The 18,536-nt window shown below is 39.0% G+C and overlaps 1 protein-coding gene across 8 annotated transcripts in view; it reads left to right on the top strand.

The window, feature by feature from the left end:
* The window catches only part of KIF21A (kinesin family member 21A), an 88,599-nt gene that overhangs the window by 68,420 nt on the left and 1,643 nt on the right, over positions 1–18,536 (top strand). For 4 of the 8 annotated variants that reach the window (XM_062018622.1, XM_062018612.1, XM_062018602.1 and 1 more), the window contains 11 exons: positions 339–399; positions 608–662; positions 1,828–2,045; positions 5,264–5,374; positions 5,913–6,041; positions 9,659–9,795; positions 11,530–11,710; positions 12,069–12,233; positions 12,942–13,059; positions 15,478–15,648; positions 17,134–17,333. In XM_062018622.1, the coding sequence (XP_061874606.1) occupies positions 339–399; positions 608–662; positions 1,828–2,045; positions 5,264–5,374; positions 5,913–6,041; positions 9,659–9,795; positions 11,530–11,710; positions 12,069–12,233; positions 12,942–13,059; positions 15,478–15,648; positions 17,134–17,333 (1,546 nt within the window). Of the gene's footprint in view, positions 1–338; positions 400–607; positions 663–1,827; positions 2,046–5,263; positions 5,375–5,912; positions 6,042–7,595; positions 7,635–9,658; positions 9,796–11,529; positions 11,711–12,068; positions 12,234–12,941; positions 13,060–15,477; positions 15,649–17,133; positions 17,334–18,536 lie in introns of all 8 variants that reach the window. The other 4 variants (XM_062018656.1, XM_062018629.1, XM_062018648.1 and 1 more) reach the window with 3 other exon arrangements.

The raw sequence follows: 18,536 nt of genomic DNA, 5'->3' as shown, positions 1-18,536 counted from the left end.
TTTGCTTTATCTTCTTTCTTCTAGAGTTCCATCTAGTATTTGTTTTTGATTTTCTGTCATCCCTGTTGCTCTGCTACAATAAATAGAGAACTACACTTGGCACACTGTGCCTAGGCATATCACTTATTTAGATCATATGAAAAAACTTAGTTTAGATACCAGGAAAATTCAAAAGTGCTGTCTAGCAAACAGTCAAGATGTTTTGAAAACCCCTGCTTTTTGTATGCTATTCATCTGCATTCAGCATTGTCTGAGCTGTTTGTTTTGTGTAGCATTTAAAACCTTCACTTCCTGTTGTAAATTGACAGACTAATGTTATTCTTCTGGAAATTTTGTAGAAAATTTGGAAGATAGTACTGATGAAGATGCCCCATTGCATAGTCCTGGCACAGAAGGAAGGTGAGCAGTCTTTATTAACAGGTAACTGGATCTGATTCTAGAAGAATTGCTATCACTTCCTCTTTGGAAAGCATCATGTATCCATTAGAAGAGACCTCTGTTAGTGTTTTGTTCCATTTTGCCCACCATTTCAACAGAAGACTCAAGAGTACACATTTGCAAAAATAAGACTAATTTATTTCTAACTGTGATGCAATTTTTCTTTTAGTTCATTATCTTCGGATCTCTTGAAGCTTTGTGGTGAAGTCAAACCCAAAAGCAAGGTAGGTTGTACAATGGTAATAAGAATTCATACTTCAATGACACCTACTGAGGAATCCTCTTGCTTAGCTTCCAGGGATGTGAAGGCTGTGCAAAAGGTGATATTCTGATTGTGTTGTTTGTATGTAATATGCTCTTGTGTGACACTGCTCTCTGAGAAAATGATAAAAATATACTTTTTCAGTATTTTGTAGTTGATTTTTTACAGTTTAACAACAAGATATATTCTTCCAATTACTAACACTCCAAACTGGAGTAGATTGGCAGTTTAGTATTAGGCTGCAGTTTAACGTTCATACCAGTGAGAGCTGTGGACATGCTTATTGCTCATGCTTTGTTTCTGTTGTCATGGAAATGTAAAAGAGGCTTATAAAATAAATAGAAGTTTTACCTCCAGGCTTTTAATTATAGTTGGTATCGGAGGAATTTATCTAGACTGACTGCAGTTTAATATTAATGACAATGGGAACTGGCAACATGCTCATGGATTGTGAATTTGCTTCTGTGCTCACAGGGGCATAAATCAAGTCTGCCATGTAAATAGAAGATTAGCCTCCACTGTTCTAACTGCCACTGGCTTTTGAGGCATGTGTGTCTAGGTTAGCTCTTGTGTTACTGGTAGCATTCCTTGGTGTGCAGCTCTTTGGACAGGTAAACTGAGTGAGTCTGGTCTTAAAATGTTGGTATAAAATAAACATGTCTTTTTTGTAATGGCTCTGTTCACACTGGAATGGAGGAAGAAGCAGAGTTTTTATATCAGAAGTACCATCATTGTATGGTACATTGTATGTATTGTATGTGTGTACATTGTTGGTATGTACCAACAAGAATTCCTACTGCTTTGTTCCTCTCTGCTTTTATAGCATTTCATTTGGATAAACCTTAGGAGAGTAATATTGTACTCCTGTAGTTTTGACAGATACCTGTAGTTGATTGAAAGGATGTCCTTGGAAACCAGTTGTCAAACCAATGTTTCTTACTGTTAAATTTGACTTACCTCCTCTGAAACAAAGAGTTGAGGTTAGCTCCTTGATTTAACTTCCAAAGGTAATTGCTAAGTGATTTGATCTGGATGCTGATTACTAGCTAATGATAGCCTTAAATATAGCACTTCTTACACATACTGTGAAATGTTTAACTCACAACTTGGTTTTTATTTGTCTCCAGGCCCGCCGGAGGACCACTACCCAGATGGAGTTGCTATATGCAGACAGCACTGATTTAGTCTCTGATGGTAGTTCTGCAGACTCTACTGTGGCTGGCCCTCTTGCATCTGCTGCAGAAACCCAAGAAAGTGGGATGGCTGCTGACACAAATGATACTTCTGCTAGGGACAGAGAGTTTGTTCCCCCACCATCTGGCTTACCTTCTAAGATAGGCAGCATGTAAGTTTGGCCATGCTGTACTAATTATCCTTTGCTTTTAAAAAATGCATGTTGCTGATTTCTTGTAATCTGTTATTTTAACTTTATAAAGGAGGTTGATGTACTTAAAGCTTACTAAATGATACTGACAAAGCTCCTCCTTCTTTTCTACCATCACCTCTCTAGAAAGTATAAATGCATTATTGCAAGTGTTTCTCATGGCAGATACAAGTTCTGTTAAGTTACTTTGTCGTAGTAAAATTCTGTAGCCTTGTTTCTAAGTAGTGGGAAAAATTCATCTAGTAGTTCGGATCCTTCACTGTATTAGTACTATGGGAAATGCACATTCTAGTGAGGTAGTGAGAATCTACTTAGAACAGCAGAGAGATTGAAAAGAACATCACCCTATAACCCTAACCCAAAAACTTCATATAATGTAGTAATAGTATCTGTAGTAATAGTATCTGGTCCTAACTATTAGGCAGAATCTTTCTATGATTCATCTCATGTTGGCCATGCTTAAAATGAAGAAGTGTATACAAAAATAGAGCATGCAAGTATAAAGTTGGAACAAACATGTTGGATATTCTTAATCCTCAAAAATCCCTTTTATTTGCAGACTGCATTCACCTGCAGAATAGTTTTATTAATTGAGTGGATTCCTTGATGACAAATAGTACTAAAAATATTATTTTTGTCTTCTTATTTTGAGGACAGCAGGTCTGTCACATGGACTCTCTTTTTTCCACTTGCTCTTGCTGTTCTTATTATATCTACAATTTCACTGTAGATTATTAGCTATTCACTGTTAGAGACCCTTTCTTGGCTTTTTAGGTGCTAGTCCCTATACTGCACACACTCACATGTAACCTGAATGCATGTGCCACATTCAGTGATATGGAAAAACTGTGTCCCACAGCTGTCTCCGTGTTACAGATTCTGGCATTTGACACTTTCACTATCTATCTGTCCTATTTGCATAATATTTGTATAGCAGTCTCCATCTAATGCACATTTGCAATTTGTATTATTTTAACTATATATTTCTGGCATGTGCTTGAGGTGGCAATCATGAACAGTAAAACACTGCTGACAGCACTTTATTAACCCATGCTGATGGCTTCAGTGCATTTTACAAGTAGGATCTGCTTGAGAAGAATGCTTTTGGAGGTGAGGATAGGTGAAGAAACCCACTTGTTTCAGCAGTTAGTGTGAGATCACTAGAGACTTTTGAAGCTTCAAGATTTAAAACGTCAAGTGTTATGGCCTGGCGTCCAAGATTCAGGTAATACCAACTTTTGCCTCACTCCATCTTCTAGAATGTTTCCATTTGTGCAAGTGAGCCAGCAACGAGGCAAAATGGGATTCTCCAAAAACTGCATTCTGTGAACATTAGAGAGTAATGTTAGTAAATCAGTTCATTCATGGCCTCACATGGATTTTGATTTGTTACTGATCATATTTTAGCAGATTCCCAGAATAAGTGCAGTGACTTCCTCACTGTAATTGAGAGGCATTGTCAAAACTGGAACTTGGTATACTTTATACAGTATTGGTGGTTTTGCTGGTTACCAGTTATTGTTGAAGAAAAGTTGTCTTTGTGAGCTATCTGACCTTCCTGTAGCTGCAACAAAGCTGGTGAAGGATCTGGAGCCCAAGTCTGAGGGAGCAGCTGAGGGAACTTGGGAGCATTTAGTCTGGAGAAGAGGGTGCTGAAGGGAGACCTTATCACTCTCTACAACTAGCTGACAGGAGATTATAACAAGGTGGGGATCAGTCTCTTGTCCCAAGAGAGAGGGAGTGAGTCCTGTTCCACCTCTTTTGTGCCCTTTGCAGCATATGCTTAGACGTAAGAGAGGCCTGCATGGAAATGGGTACTCTCACCTTGAGGAGAGACCTGAATCCACCTTCTCCTTCTTTCTGTGTACTTTACCTGCTAGACTTCTGGGCAAAACCAGACAATCATAGAATGATAGGTGTTGGAAGGGACTTTTAGTCCAACCCCCAACAAGTTGTCATTTGTCCTCCTTTTCCCATCTCTTGAAGACCCTGGGAGGACTCTAGGGTCTGCATGCAACTCTTGACACTAGATCTTACGGGTACAGTCTTCACTTTCCAACTAGGGCTTGTGCATGTGATCACCTGAGACACTCAGTAGCTTGAGTCAAGTAGCTGTTCTTGTGCTGTCCTCCTTAAATTATGTTATTCTGCATGTAGGTCCTGAGGTGGAATTTATATATCACAGTTTTCCTCTTAGGGGAAACTGGAACAGCTTTCCTCATGCAGAGAAGTTGCAACTATGTAGGTCTAGAGCCTGTGGAGCTTTAAGGTCAGGTAGTAGTGACTGTGGCAGGCAGGTGGCCTGCCAAGTGAACTTTTTCTGCTTAATAAGGTTGTGTGGTACAAAAACACTTTCAGAATCCACTTTCTCTCTTTCAGTGAGTGTTCCTGATCTTTATATTCATAGAAACAAGTTTTAAACACCAGAAATAAAGGATGAACCAAAGCAAAGACTCCTTTTGTGATTGCCAAGCTAGTGAGAAGCAGGAGTTCAGAAGAGTGGAGACCATCCAGATCCAGATGCCCTTGTTTTTTATCTGACTGGGTAGAAATGATGATGTTTGGGTGTAAGCATTAAGATTGCACTCTTGGTATTTTCACTATATTTAATAGGGAGTAAAAGGAAAAAGAACTAGAGAGACAAAGGAGGGATGGAAAGCAAAGGAAAGACAAACAGTGTTTCTTGTAATACTGTCAATGGAAAATACTTTTTCTCACTTCATAATTTTGGATTTAATATTGAAACCTTAATAAGTTAAAGCAAAATTTAATTACTATTTAATTGTCATTGTGATCGTTCTTCATGTATTTAAGTGGTCTGTTGTACACAAGTTGTGGAATCGGAAATTTTACATATTAGACTTTCCATCTTCTCCATGGTCTTATTTTGAGATGCATACTCCACTGCATTTCTTTTAGTCTCTTTTATTATTGAGTTAGCGGATCTTTGCATATTGAATATCTGGCTCTTCATATGCTGATCAACTGTGAAAGTTTAATAAACTTGGTGTATCTTTATATTAAAATATGAGAAGAGTTTTAGAGTCTGTAGATTCAAGAGAGATCGTAATTAAGCACATCCCGAAATTTGAAATCTGAGTGTGAGAAAGACAAATAATGTAAGAAAAAAAAAGTTTGTAAAGGACTTAAAAGTAAGATAATGATTTCTCTTGCTTTAGTTCTAGACAGCCATCTCTGTCAGAGAAGAAGATACCTGAGCCTTCACCTTTAGCAAAGAGAAAAGTCTATGAGAAAGCAATGGAAAAGACAAAGGCAAAAGAACAAAAACTGTAAGATTCTTTAAAATGTATTTTTTCTTGGTTATATTTTCATGAAAAAGAAATCTGTAATTTTTTTATTTCTTTAATTCTAGGACTGTTTTTATTATTGGCAGTGAAATGATTCACTACTCAACTTTCCCTGTGTGGGTTTGGTTTTTTTCCAGAGTATTTTCCTGTATAGAAAAACTCAGGAGCAGAGCCCTGAGAAAATAGCCTTTGGATCATTTGCAAATAGATTTTTTGTTTTAATGGAAGTCATTGGTTTCTCTAAGAAACACCAGTTTTATAAGAATTTCTTCATTTTGCATACCTGCATTTTCTGCTTGGAGCTTTCACCGTTAGCATGTACACTTGGAAGGCTGTGCCATCTTGCACTCTGCAGCAGTTTGTAGTCTTAATTACCTTCTCTGGGAAACATCTGTAGCTAGCATGATAATTTCATTTATTCGCTTAAGAAAAAAAGAGCATCTAACATTTGAGGCATGTTGCATTTAACTTCCATAACCATTCATAACCTGTTAAAGAGGATATTCTTTTTTTTTTGTAGCTCAGATTCTGGAGCCCCAGAGGCTAGTCTGTCACCTCCTACTTCCCCACCAAGCCGGCCCCGTAATGAAATGAATGTTTTTAGTCGTCTTACTGTTTCTCAGGGAAACACATCAGTTCAGCAGGATAAGTAAGTCAAAAAGGGAAGCCTCAGTCCCCAACCAGGGAATCGCAAAGTGCACTCATCAGTGTAGTATCTGTCGGATATTTTGCCCTTCTCCTGCAAGACAAGAGGAGAAAAGTTCTCATGTGTTCGTGTAGCTTTCAAAGAAAATATTTTAAACTTGCGTGGAACCATTGTAAAAATTGAAGAAAAGCAATTTCCTGCTGAACCTTGTTTCCTGTTTTCTAGACTGTGTCTGGTATTTGTAGTTTTAAACCCAAAACAGAGAAGAACGGTAGAATTCTTAGATGTATGTGTATTTGCGTGTGTGTTTACACTTGAATGTAGGATTTAGCTGACAATTTAGGAAATAGCGCTTTTGACAGTTGTTTCGTTAATCCAGTGTTGCTGTGAGTGCTGTCACAAGAGCATCCTGGAGGATGGGATGCTGAAATGGCTAGAACACAGTTGTTTAGAGATTATCCAAATTATTGAACAGGCTGACTTTAGGTGGTGATCTGGAGGAGCAGATGATATTCATACTTTGTTCAGAAGGAGAGCTCAGTTTCCTTGAATGTTAGGTGTCTGTTAGGAGCTTTACTCCAAATGGTTGTGGACTTGAGCAAAGTCTCTTGCAGATTTCAGTACTGGTACTAGTGCCATGCAGTGCTTATGAACTGCAACTTAGTCTTGGAATAAACCTTTAGTCTGACTGTAGCAAGAGAAGAAAATGTTCTTGCCTGTTTACACTGATGTTGTTTTATAAAACTTTGGTTCTTTTCAGTGGTCTGCAGAGTGACCCCATACCAAGCAGTAGCGTGCAAGGCTTTCAATGGTTTAACTGTGCTTGTCATTTCTTTTAGCTATGTTGCCTTTATCTTACTGCTAACTCCCACCTAACCCTTTTCATTTCCTGTGGACTGACTTTGAAATCCAACTGAAACTGTTGAATTCGAGTTGAAAATGAAAGACATCTTAAGACATACTGCAAGCGTTCGTGTTTAGGGGGTATATTTCTTGTGTATTTTCTTGATTTGGTTTTTAAACATTTTTGAAATGATAGGTAAAGGACTTTGGACAGGATCATTTGCAAATTGCTGTTCTTATTTCAGTGGACTATCAATACATTTAATATTTATATTTTTATGCTTAACTTTTTACGTGTTTCTTCTAGTCTTTACAGGCATTGATGTTCAAAATTCTCTTTCCTTTCGATATCTTCAACAAGCCCTATGTTATGGAGGTTAAATTATGCATCCTTCTTTTACTTTGCCTTTATTTCTCTAAGAAAATGTTGGGGAAATAAGAAATGGCTCAGCTGGTATTACTCAGCTTCTTGGGCTGAGACAGTCTGCCAGTGTAACCTACTGCTGAGGGTGCTATTTTAAGATTATTATTCCTCCCCTGCCCCCTGTATTATCATGGGTTTAAGGTACACACTAAGCAATGCTGCATACTGTATGTGGATTTGCATTGCTTTGCTGAATTGGCCATGCTGTTGTTTATTCTTCTCATATGGAGGCTTTACTTTGCTGATACCTATATTCTTTCTCCTCACAATTCCACTACTGTTGATTGTAGGTCTGATGAAAGTGATTCCTCTCTGTCGGAGGTACACAGGTACTCTCTCTTTCTCTTTTCTGTTTCCTTGGTGTCTCTCACTGAAGTTATTCCAATTTTTAGGAAATTTCATTTTGCTGCATGAATTTCCCCAATACTTGTGCACCCTACCTCTCTTGCTTTTACCAGAAGTTCTAGAATCTAAAATTTTGGTCAAGCATGTCTCCCCATGTCTCCTTTTTTTCTAGGGTGCTGTCTTTGTTGAGCATGTTGGATTTTTTTCTTTTCAGTGACGTATGGCATAAATGTTTCTGTAGACATACTCTTTCTTTCTTTTCTTTAAAAAAAGAACAGCACACATTTTCTTACGTTTTATATGCTTCTGTCTTTTTGTTGCTGTTTTAGTGACCAAAGCATACAACTAAAATTAAATCCCAACATGAATAAAAACGAGTAGATTTTTTATGTCTTTCTAACAGAACACACAGTGTCTTAAGAGATGAAAGAAATGTCCCCACTCATGTTCCTAAGCTGTGATTTTAGTATTTTGGTACTCATTGAACAATTAGGTTACCAAGAGAAGGGCAGTCAAAGGGCTAATAATAGCATGACAGTATCTTTGGTCATGTAGCTGTCATAGCATTTTTTGTCTGTAGATTTCTGAGCACTGCACATAGGTACATAAATAGCTCCTGTACGTGTATTTTACGTGACTTGTCAAGGGAATGAGTGGGTGAGAGCAGCAGTAGGAGTAGTTCAGTGTAGAGGCAGCATGATCCACTGGGGAATACTAGAGAGAAAACCACATTAGTTTTGAGTGATGTCAGAAAACAAAAGCACAGGCACCTAAATTATTCATAATGATAATAATGTAAATTGTTCCTGTATTCTTGAAAGCACAAAAAGGTGCAGATTAAAAGTGAATGACTTTCCAAAATTGGCAAGTTAACGTCAAACAATTTAAGGCAATATTAATGCTGGTAAAATCTATGAAAGGATTGTGGAGGAGTAATGAATTATTTGAATGAAGATGTCCTGAGCAGTAAAAATGTTTAAAATAATTTCTAAGACTGTTCTAGGTAAACCAGCTTATTGTCACAATGATAGAGAGTATCAGGAGGGACATTTTCCTTCCTGTAGGAAGCTTTGGGACAACATTATGGAATTTTAACAATTTCTTAAGCATTCAGCTTTTGTTTTTGGTGAGATAGGGCTATGGCTTAGTTCCTCTTCCTTGCAGTTAAATGGGTAATTACCAGAAGCGCATGGCAGTGAGTCTTAACTGCAAGCTGGTGGGGTTACAGCATTGTGTTGCATGTTTGTGGGGATTACCTTGAGGCTTATCTACACTTCACAGAAATCAATGGGGTCTGTGTGTGTGCAGTTGTTTGTATGGATGGGAATTTAGAATGCTCAATAATTTTTACTTTGTGATGAACTGTGATATTTTCTTTTCAGGCTGAGTTACAGTCTTTTGGCACCACCACAGAAACTAGCTACAGATCCCCAGGAAGATTCCTCTGGGGTATCTGTACTCCAACCAATACTCCCTTTTAGCTGGTTGAGTACAAGTGTGGCATTGGGTACGGGGTGCAGTAGGAACCTTCCTCAGGCACACAAGTTAGCAGCAACCTGCCTGTAGAAGGCAGTTGGTGTGAAATGCCTGCTGAGTTTGGAATTGGCAATGTATACAGTACATTTACTCCATTTTTCAGGCTTTCTATTTGGATTAAGATGTCTTTATGCAATTTGCACTCTGAAGGTTGGTCCCAGGCATCCAGGAGCTTAAAGCATCCTGGTTCTTTGAGCATTATGCAGACTTTCCCGTGTACCCAACGTTCAACATCTTGTCTTTTTTTTTGTTTTTAATTTGTTTTTGTATGTGATTTCCTTTATCTGATAGTCCAGAGTTGACACTTGCTGAAGCCAAATAGTAAAAGTCCTTACCTAATTTATGAAAGGCATTCTGTTATTCTGCCCTCACACATAAGAAAATTAGGTTTTCTTAAATGTAGGGAAAAAAGTTAATTAATTTTATCTATGTCCCTTACTATGCCCATCTGACTTTCTCTTCTTTCCTTTAGGGGGATAATTAACCCATTCCCTGCTTCAAAATGCATCCGATCATCTCCGTTGCAGTGTATCTATACAGCTGAAGGGCATACCAAGGCTGTGCTTTGTGTTGATGCAACTGATGACCTTCTCTTCACTGGATCTAAAGGTTGGGCAAGCTTCATGCATCTGTGCTGCCTGCAGAGGCTGCTTTGACAACCTGAGGTGTTGTGAAATTCTCACTTTTTGTTTAGTGCTCTAAACAGAATGGAAAATTGTGAGAATCCATTTTGCAACAAAAGCTGAAGAGGGATTTACAGTAACTATCTGTGGGTTTTTAATTCCGGTGTATAATATTTGGCTGTTTATTTGCAGTGGAAAAAAGTAACTGTCAAGAATAATGTTTGTTGAGTGATATGATGGAATCAATCATGGTAACACGTGCACATGTGATATGCAATGTAAAGTGATACCATCAGTGTAGGGATACAGGTGGGAATCAGCCTGTCTTTGGGTATGTAACCTACGGAGTTTGAATAAGGACTTCATGCCACAGTTATTTTGAGTAGAGCTTAAGGACATTTTCCGCTTCCCCTGTGGGTCTTGTTGCCCATCCCTTGTGGGCATAAGGATTGTATGGCTATTGTGGAAGAGGCTGCATACCAAGACACACCTTTACAGTGAATTGCCAGTTTCAGCATGCAAAATAGGACACATTTAGTTTCTGTAAATGTTGCTTAGTTGTTTTGTATTGAGAGATTTATTTAGTGGCTCTGTGGAGGAGCAGAAAGTGTTTTAAACTTTAGATCTAGGTTTATGTTCCAAAGACTGGTTAGTTTGTGTTGGTTTTAACATATGGAGGCTTGTCATATGCTAGCTCCCCAGACTTACGGAAGAATTTTTCCCGTATATATTCTTGCAGGGAAAATATTTCCAAGGTGTACTTGTACTCAAGAGTGTAGGTAACTGTTTAAGCAGGGTTTTGGAATTTTGGAAATTGTTGCTGAAGCAGAAAGTCTCCTCTCATTGACATCACTTAGCACTAGCAGCCAGTGCCCACTCAGGAATGCTGATAAGCTTTCAGGTGCATTGTGGATCTCAGGCTTTGGTCTTGATGTTTTTCAAGTGGCTGACAGTTCTTGGTATACTTACTTTATTTATGCTATTGTAACTACTGTCTGCACATGAGGCTTCCTCTTCATCGTCCCTGTACATATTCCAGTAAAATTGTACCTCAAAACCATATGGAGTGATACGGACATGGTACAACAAGGAAGGTTTCCTGTGCTTGCTGTTTGTCTTGCAAAATTCTTGAAAACTTCTGTGTTTAGAATTTTGGTACAAAAAGATCACACTATGTGAATTCCTTTGCCACTGAGTGAAAACCATGACTAATGCACTTACACTGGGATTTTCAGAGGCTCCTAATAGCACCAAATAATTTGGATCTTACCTTTGTAGTTTTGCTGTGGCAGTCAGTACGCTGTCATGCTGAGCCTCAAAGCCACTCCTGGACCATGCTCTTGATGAGGAATTCTTGAACTAAAGACTGGATTCTTTTAACCTGTCATCATCCAAACTTGACAGCCTCTAATCTCTCTGTATCTTCAGCTTCCTTGATGGAATTGCATCCTTTTAAAATGCTATGGGAGCGTGTCTTGAACACGCAACATTTAATGATTAACCTTGTTTAGTTTTGATGACTATAGATAATGTCATCTGTATTCTTTAAGTTCTGTTTAATTTAGCTGTTTTTCTGCAGTGCCTACCTAAATGGAGGGATATGTCTGAGTGCAAACGAATGCACGTGCTTTTAAAAAAATTGCTGAGTTTTGGAAAAACTCGAGTTTGTTTTCTTTTGGGGTTTTTTAAGTATTCTTTTTCCTTCTTTGTTTTTATATAGACCGCACCTGTAAAGTTTGGAATCTGGTAACTGGACAAGAGATTATGTCTCTAGGGGGTCATCCAAATAATGTTGTTTCTATAAAATATTGCAACTATACTAGCCTGGTCTTCACTGTCTCAACCTCCTATATCAAGGTGTGGGACATCAGAGATTCTGCCAAGTGTATTCGGACATTGACGTAAGTATGCTAAACCTCAAATGCCAAGACTTTAAATGAGTCTTTTAGATAACCTTTACTATATTTAATTCAATAATGAAGTTCCATGTAACTCAACTACTCTGTCTTCTGGGTCTGGAAGCTTTCTTTACATGTCCAGGCTAAGTTGGTGTGGGGTACTGATAATATCTGGAAACACAGACCAGTTTGCGTTCACGACTTTAGTGTTTTATCAAATGTTCAATATTCATAGTTGGCTTATAGCCTTTTTGCTCAAGTATTAACTAGGTTGTGTTTTAAACACTGTGCAAAGTAGAGAGAACATAATCTGGGATTTGTTTTCTCTTTTTTGTTCCCTCTCCTTCCTCTTTGTATTCAGGTCTTCAGGCCAAGCTATGCCTGGTGATGTGTGTTCAGGAAGTACAAACAGAACAGTCACTATCCCAGCTGGAGAGAACCAGATCAATCAGATTGCCCTAAATCCAACTGGCACATTCCTCTATGCAGCTGCTGGAAACTCAGTGAGGATGTGGGACCTGAAAAGGTACCAAATGCCAGCAGAAAATATTTCTTAGATGGTTACATCTGCATATGAAACAAAGTCAGTGAAGTGTTTTCCTTTTGTGGTAATGTCCATAACATGGACAAAATATGGTTAAGATATGGATCATATAACCCTTACTGTGATGGTTACTGAGATAATGGAGATGCTCATGATGTCCTCATGTGTCAAGGTTATGGTGAATTTTTTCAATAAGAATGATTGGAAAGAACAGTTTTGTTTGATTTGCACTATAAAACAGACTCTTGTAAGTTGACAGATGCATGAATCTTGACTAGTAATTATTTGATGAAATGATGGAAGCCAATTGTATATAGTATAGTATAGTATAATTGTATATAGTGTAACTGTAATAGTAAAACTATAATAGCACCTTTCCAGATAGAACCTGCATACAAAGAACATGTTCAAAATACAGAGAATACTTTGAGGGACCTAATTTGTCTTTACTTACACATTTTTTATTATTTTACATAAATAGAAGCTTTAATTTAATTAAAGTCTATTTAATATAGAGTTAACATTTACCCACAGATATGAGCAACAAAGTATTTTTAAGTCAGAGGATGAATAGTGAAGATATAGGGGAAAATAAAAAGATCCATTCTGGCAGAAAATATGCTATAGATTGTATTGCATATATGGAAAAATAAAAGCTACTCTTTTTTTTTTTCCCTCTTATTCTTGAAGATTTCAGTCTACAGGAAAGCTGACTGGTCACCAGGGTCCTGTTATGTGCCTTACTGTAGACCGAATTTCCAATGGACAAGATCTTATTGTCACTGGTTCAAAGGATCATTATATAAAGGTAAACCATTAGTATTTGCTTATTTATTTCAACTCTTTACATCAGCATGGAACGCAGACTTCAGCAGAAGTGACTCACATCTCTATCTGAAATGTGTTAGCCAAGATGGAAATTCTTTCATCAGTTCTAGATTATGAATAATTCTCAGTCTAAATAAGCAGTGCTTCAGAGCTGTTTTTATTTCATGGTGGAACATGAATGGATGGTTATCTGTAGTATTTTTTTTTCTCAGTTCCGAGTAAGATGGACATCAGGTGTATGAAGTCTTGGAGAAATATTTGTAACACCTACTCTTAGGTAACATTTAGCTCTTGAAAGTATCTTAAGTCAGTGTTTTGGAGTGCAGACCTAAATGCTTCAGTGGAGACACTCTCTGTGCTTGCCACAGAAGAGAGTCCGGGCTGTAGCCCAAGCTCTTGCTTAAGCATTACCCAAGTTCTGAAGTGGAAAAGGGAAGAGAGGTCAGGGTTTTTTGGGGGGGTGGAGGTTTCTGGTGTTCGGAGTTTCTGTTTAGTGGTTATTTTTCTTCATATTTCTTTCTTTCTCTTTTTTTTAGCACACTTCAGCCAGGGGGTATTTGAACCAACAAGTTCCTATTTCTCAGTGCTATGCCCAGACCACCAGATTATGGGAGCTCTGCATTATCTTCCCCATAAAACTGATGCTCATGCTGCCAAGAATATGTGATTCATGAGGCCAAAGAAAGAAAGAGCAAAATATGCTAGCTTGTTATGAGGGGATACTCTTCATTCTAGTCACACACTAGAAAAAGTGTCTAAACACATCTGGGCGTGGAGCAGGAGCCAGAACCCAAGTGAGCTTTCTCACTAAGGCTCTAATTTATCCTGCAGCTCATGGGTGCTTGGCTGTGCAATGGGCCAGCCTCGGAGGGCAGCTTGGGAGGTGGGTGCATAGCTTGATGGTTTGGGCTGTGGATTTGAATCCTGTCAACAGTCCCTGTGGTCTGAGGCCTGAGGATTCTCAGGCAGTGGAGTGAATGAGGGAGGCACTGTAATGCTTCCCTGCATGGTTCAAAATATTGGGTTAAGTGGGAGCTACATCCTGGCACAATGGTGAATACAGAAACTTAGTGAGACCAACAGGATGGGATAATGTAATGCAAGTTTGTTAGAAGAGCATTTGGAAAAACATCACTGTCAGCAGTCAGAGAAGTTTATCTGGCATTCTTGTGTGCACCCTTGCTGTGGGCAGGCTACATAAATGCTTATAAGGCTGCTTGAATCTTGACTTGCACCACTGGAGTATCTGGGGATATTTTGGCCCTGTGCATGTGCTACAAGGTAGTGTGTGTGTACTGCAAGGTGAATGTGCCCATAATTAGGAAGCTGCTTTGGATGTATGTGCGTGGTCAGTGCAGCAGTTTGGGAATTCTCAGTGCTTCTGTACTGGGGTAGCAGATCTGGTCACAGATACTGCTGTCCCCTGCCACACGAAACACTATCTTATCTAGTTTACCTAGGAATATCAGTCACCTCTGTCCAAGTGCCTAATGTTTCCTAGTGTATCATTGACCTTTTTTGTTATAGCTCAAATTGATACATGTTAATTGAATGCTGTAACTCTTAAAATAACTTGCTTAAGGTGTTCTGTCAAACTCTCCTATTTTAGTGCTAAGCTTACTCTATTTAAAAGGCTGATGAAGAGCAAATAATAGGGGTTGAAGTCTGACATGTACTTGTGAAACAGAGGTAGTAGTTTAAAAAGTTACAGCTCGTCTGTTCTCAACTCAATCTAACGGGGTGAGTTCTGTCACACTACACGGCAAAATGAAACAGGACTGCTTACACTGCTGCTCTTGGGACAAAGACCTGATGAGATTGATGGGTCTTAAATTGTTTAAATGGCCTCACTTGAAGAATCTGTTTTAAGACCCTGTTCTTGGAGCACAGGCAAGAATGGTGGTGTGTCTAGTCCATGGACAGCATCAGCTTATAATAGTATGCAACTTTTGCCTAACCATCTTGTCCAGAAAAGTGGAATAATGCCTCTTGCAGCTTCTTGTGCAGTCTTCCCAGTGTGAGCCATGTTTCCCCAAGCTTATCAGCTCTGTTTCTCTAGTCCACCACACAATGTATATAGGCTCCTCCATATGAAGATACTATGCATTTCCTAACCAAGTGGTAGCAATTCTGCTCAGAGCAGTCTTCTCTGAAGTCAGTGAAATGTTCTTGCTTCATGAAAGTGGTAGAAGAGAAATGAGTGATTCTGCTAGAGAAGCCTGTAATAAGACTTTCCAAGTTTTTTCCCTGAATTTATTTGCTTTGTTGCTAGAGAAGCCTGTAATAAGACTTTCCAAGTTTTTTCCCTGAATTTATTTGCTTTGTGTCTTCCAAGCTGGTTAGATGGCAGATAATTTTGTTTAACATACTTGATCATTTATTTATCCATTTATTTTAGATGTTTGATGTGACTGAGGGAGCTCTTGGAAGCGTAAGTCCTACACACAATTTTGAACCTCCTCATTATGATGGCATTGAAGCACTTGCTATTATGGGAGACAACCTTTTTAGTGGATCCAGAGATAATGGAATTAAGAAATGGGATCTGGCTCAAAAAGACCTTCTTCAGGTAATGGAAAAAATTGATAGAATCATAGAATCATTTAGGTTGGAAAAGACCTTAAAGATTATCAAGTCTAACCATAAACCCAGCTCTGCCACATCCACCACTAACCTGTGTCCCTCAGCACCACATCTACAAATTCTTTCAAATTCTTCTGGGGTGGTGACTCATCCACTTCCCTGGGAAGCCTGTTCCAATGCTAAACAACCCTTTCACTGAAGGTTTCATAGTTTTTCTACTATCCAATCTAAACCTCCCCTGGTGCAACTTGAGGCCATTTCCTCTTATCCCGTTGCTTGTTACTTGGGAGAAGAGACTGACCCCACCTCATGTGACTAATATGGCAGTTGTGCTGTAGACCTGCTTTCAGACTGTGTAAATGCTCAGGCTCATACAGTAACAATTCACTTAAATACTGATGGTTTTTAATAGGAAATGCCTGGAACACTGACCAAGAGATAATGCTCTTGATCTTCACACTAGGAATTCAGTTGCTTCTTAAAAAAACCCTTACTTCTTAGTTCTCTATTGTTATGTAATGTATGCAGCATGCATGTAATGATCACATGGTGATTTCATCACAGCTGATGAAAACAAACATGGTATTTGTAAGAATCTGGAGATCTACTTCATTTGGTGCTATACACTCCAAGCTGTGACAAAATTAATACTATAAGAACAACCCCTTCCTGGCTTCATGAAGCGACCACCAGTGTTGCAACAGCAGCGTGTAATATAGATATAACACCAAGGTGGTCCTAGAAAGCTGAATGCACTCCATAATATGAGAGGCAGGAAAGCAGTGCTACCAAAATGAACTGAAGAAGAGCCACTCTTGATCCCTTTAATAGCCTTAGTTTGTCATTATCTTACTTCTTCAGCGCTGGTACGAAGTGGATGTTCCCAGCCTGCCTGTGCAGCATTTTGCTTTCCAAATTAGCAGTAAAATGCTGGTGTCCATTCTCAGTGAAGAATTAATGTATTTTTATGGAGTCCTGCATCAGAAAATCAATGTATAATGTGTAATGGGAAAAGAAGAAATAGGAAGGCAAATACAGAAAAAGCTTGTCTCCCTGGTCACCTGTTTTTTGAGCAGTATTTTGGATTTTCTTTGTGTTTTATAGCTGTTCTTAGAGACTTGAAACATACACAGACAATATGCTCAAATGGGCATTTGATCTGATGCAGATTTAGCATTCTCCTAAATTAATCTCTGTTTCGTGTCAGGTCAGTTGTGTGTATTAAATTTTCTTGTTTTGCTCTACTATTTCATGGAGAGAAATGAACTTGTGGTATAGAAGAAGCCTCATGGAAGACAGCACCCTCCTTGCTCTGAAGGAGGAGAAACCACAGGGCTGGGATGTACCCAGTCATGTAGCAAATTGCCTGAAGGACGGGAATCTGGCTTAGAACTTGATTTTTCCTTTTCTGTGCTTGCTCTTCTGGAAGACTTTGCAACTCTATGAGATTTGCCTGCCTTTTCTTTTTCAGCAAGTTCCTAATGCTCACAAAGACTGGGTGTGTGCTCTTGGCCTGGTCCCTGGTGCTCCAGTTCTGCTCAGTGGCTGCAGAGGAGGCATCCTCAAGCTCTGGAACGTGGACACCTTTGCAGCCATTGCGGAGATGAAGGGACATGACAGCCCTATAAATGCCATCTGTACCAACTCCAGCCAGATCTTCACAGCAGCAGAGTGAGTTTTTCTTTTCCATCAATCTCTTTTTCCATAGCTCCTGCTAGAATTTCATCCAAGCATGGGAAGACTTGGTCCATGCCCCTAAATGCTGATAACTGACTGCAGTAATCCCCAAATTGAGGTGCATGCATGAGTCCCTGGGACACAGGGAGAAAATGTATTTTTTTTATATATATATATAAAACACATAACTTGTAAACATAAATACATGTAGTGGAGTGTCTTAGACATTTTTAGAGGTGGTGGTACATGACCAAAAAATTTGGAGTCCACTGATCTACAGGATGGCAGGAAGAGGTGGGCAGCAGTTGAAAACTTTGCCAGCTTGTCTCTGCAGCTGGGCTTTTCACTGCTAGGGCTGATTCCTGACCTGTGATTTTTTTCTAAAAGCCACAGGCTGTGGTTGGTTTTTGAGTTAGTTTTTTGGTTTGTTTCTGTGGCTTTTGAGTGCTGGCATATAGCAGAAGCTTTGCAGGCTGTATCACAGTCTTGTAAAATACCTCTGAATGTTTGTTTCTTCAGCAAAAGTGAGGAAATGGAGTACTGAAACCTCAGGGAACTTGACCAGGAAAGATGCCTCAGTCTGGAGAAAGTGCAGGAGACTGCAGCAGAGCCCATTTAGTAGTCTGAGCACAGGGGCTGCAAAAGCAGTTGTGTTATCTTCTAGTGCCAATCTCAGAGACTTCTGGCCTTCTAAATTAGAAGCAGGAGTTTCTGAATCAAAGCAGGATTTCAAAGTTGCCAAGTTTCCATGTTTGCTGAACAGTTTTTATGTTTATGTATTAGTAGATGGGAGTAGAGACATAAAAGCTTACTTCTGTGTTTGTCTCAAGATTATTAACAGGTTTAGAACATACTTGCACCTGAAACTTATTCTTTATTACTAGTAAAAGAAAATCCCAGCCTTTTGGCACTTGTGACACCGTGATGAAGGTCCACAGAATGTAGGGTTTTGTGTAAATAGTGATTGATGCCAAAGGTACAGAATTACAGCTTGCCTCTCTTGGGCTTCTGAATGCCAGCTCGCTGGTGTACCCCTTCCACCACTGGCAAAAGGGTTTGGGGTTGCACTTTTGGGGTGAAGGTGGTGTTAGTACTTTGTATTGTCTTGTGGTTCTTTGCTGTTTTTACCCTAATTATAGACTGGCACCTGTCATGCAAATAGAGCATGTTTCAGGTCCTATTTGATTTAGCCTATTG

Source organism: Colius striatus, chromosome 1 (assembly GCF_028858725.1).
Source record: "Colius striatus isolate bColStr4 chromosome 1, bColStr4.1.hap1, whole genome shotgun sequence".
Lineage (NCBI taxonomy): Eukaryota > Metazoa > Chordata > Aves > Coliiformes > Coliidae > Colius > Colius striatus.
This window is presented reverse-complemented; position numbering and strand designations above follow the sequence as displayed.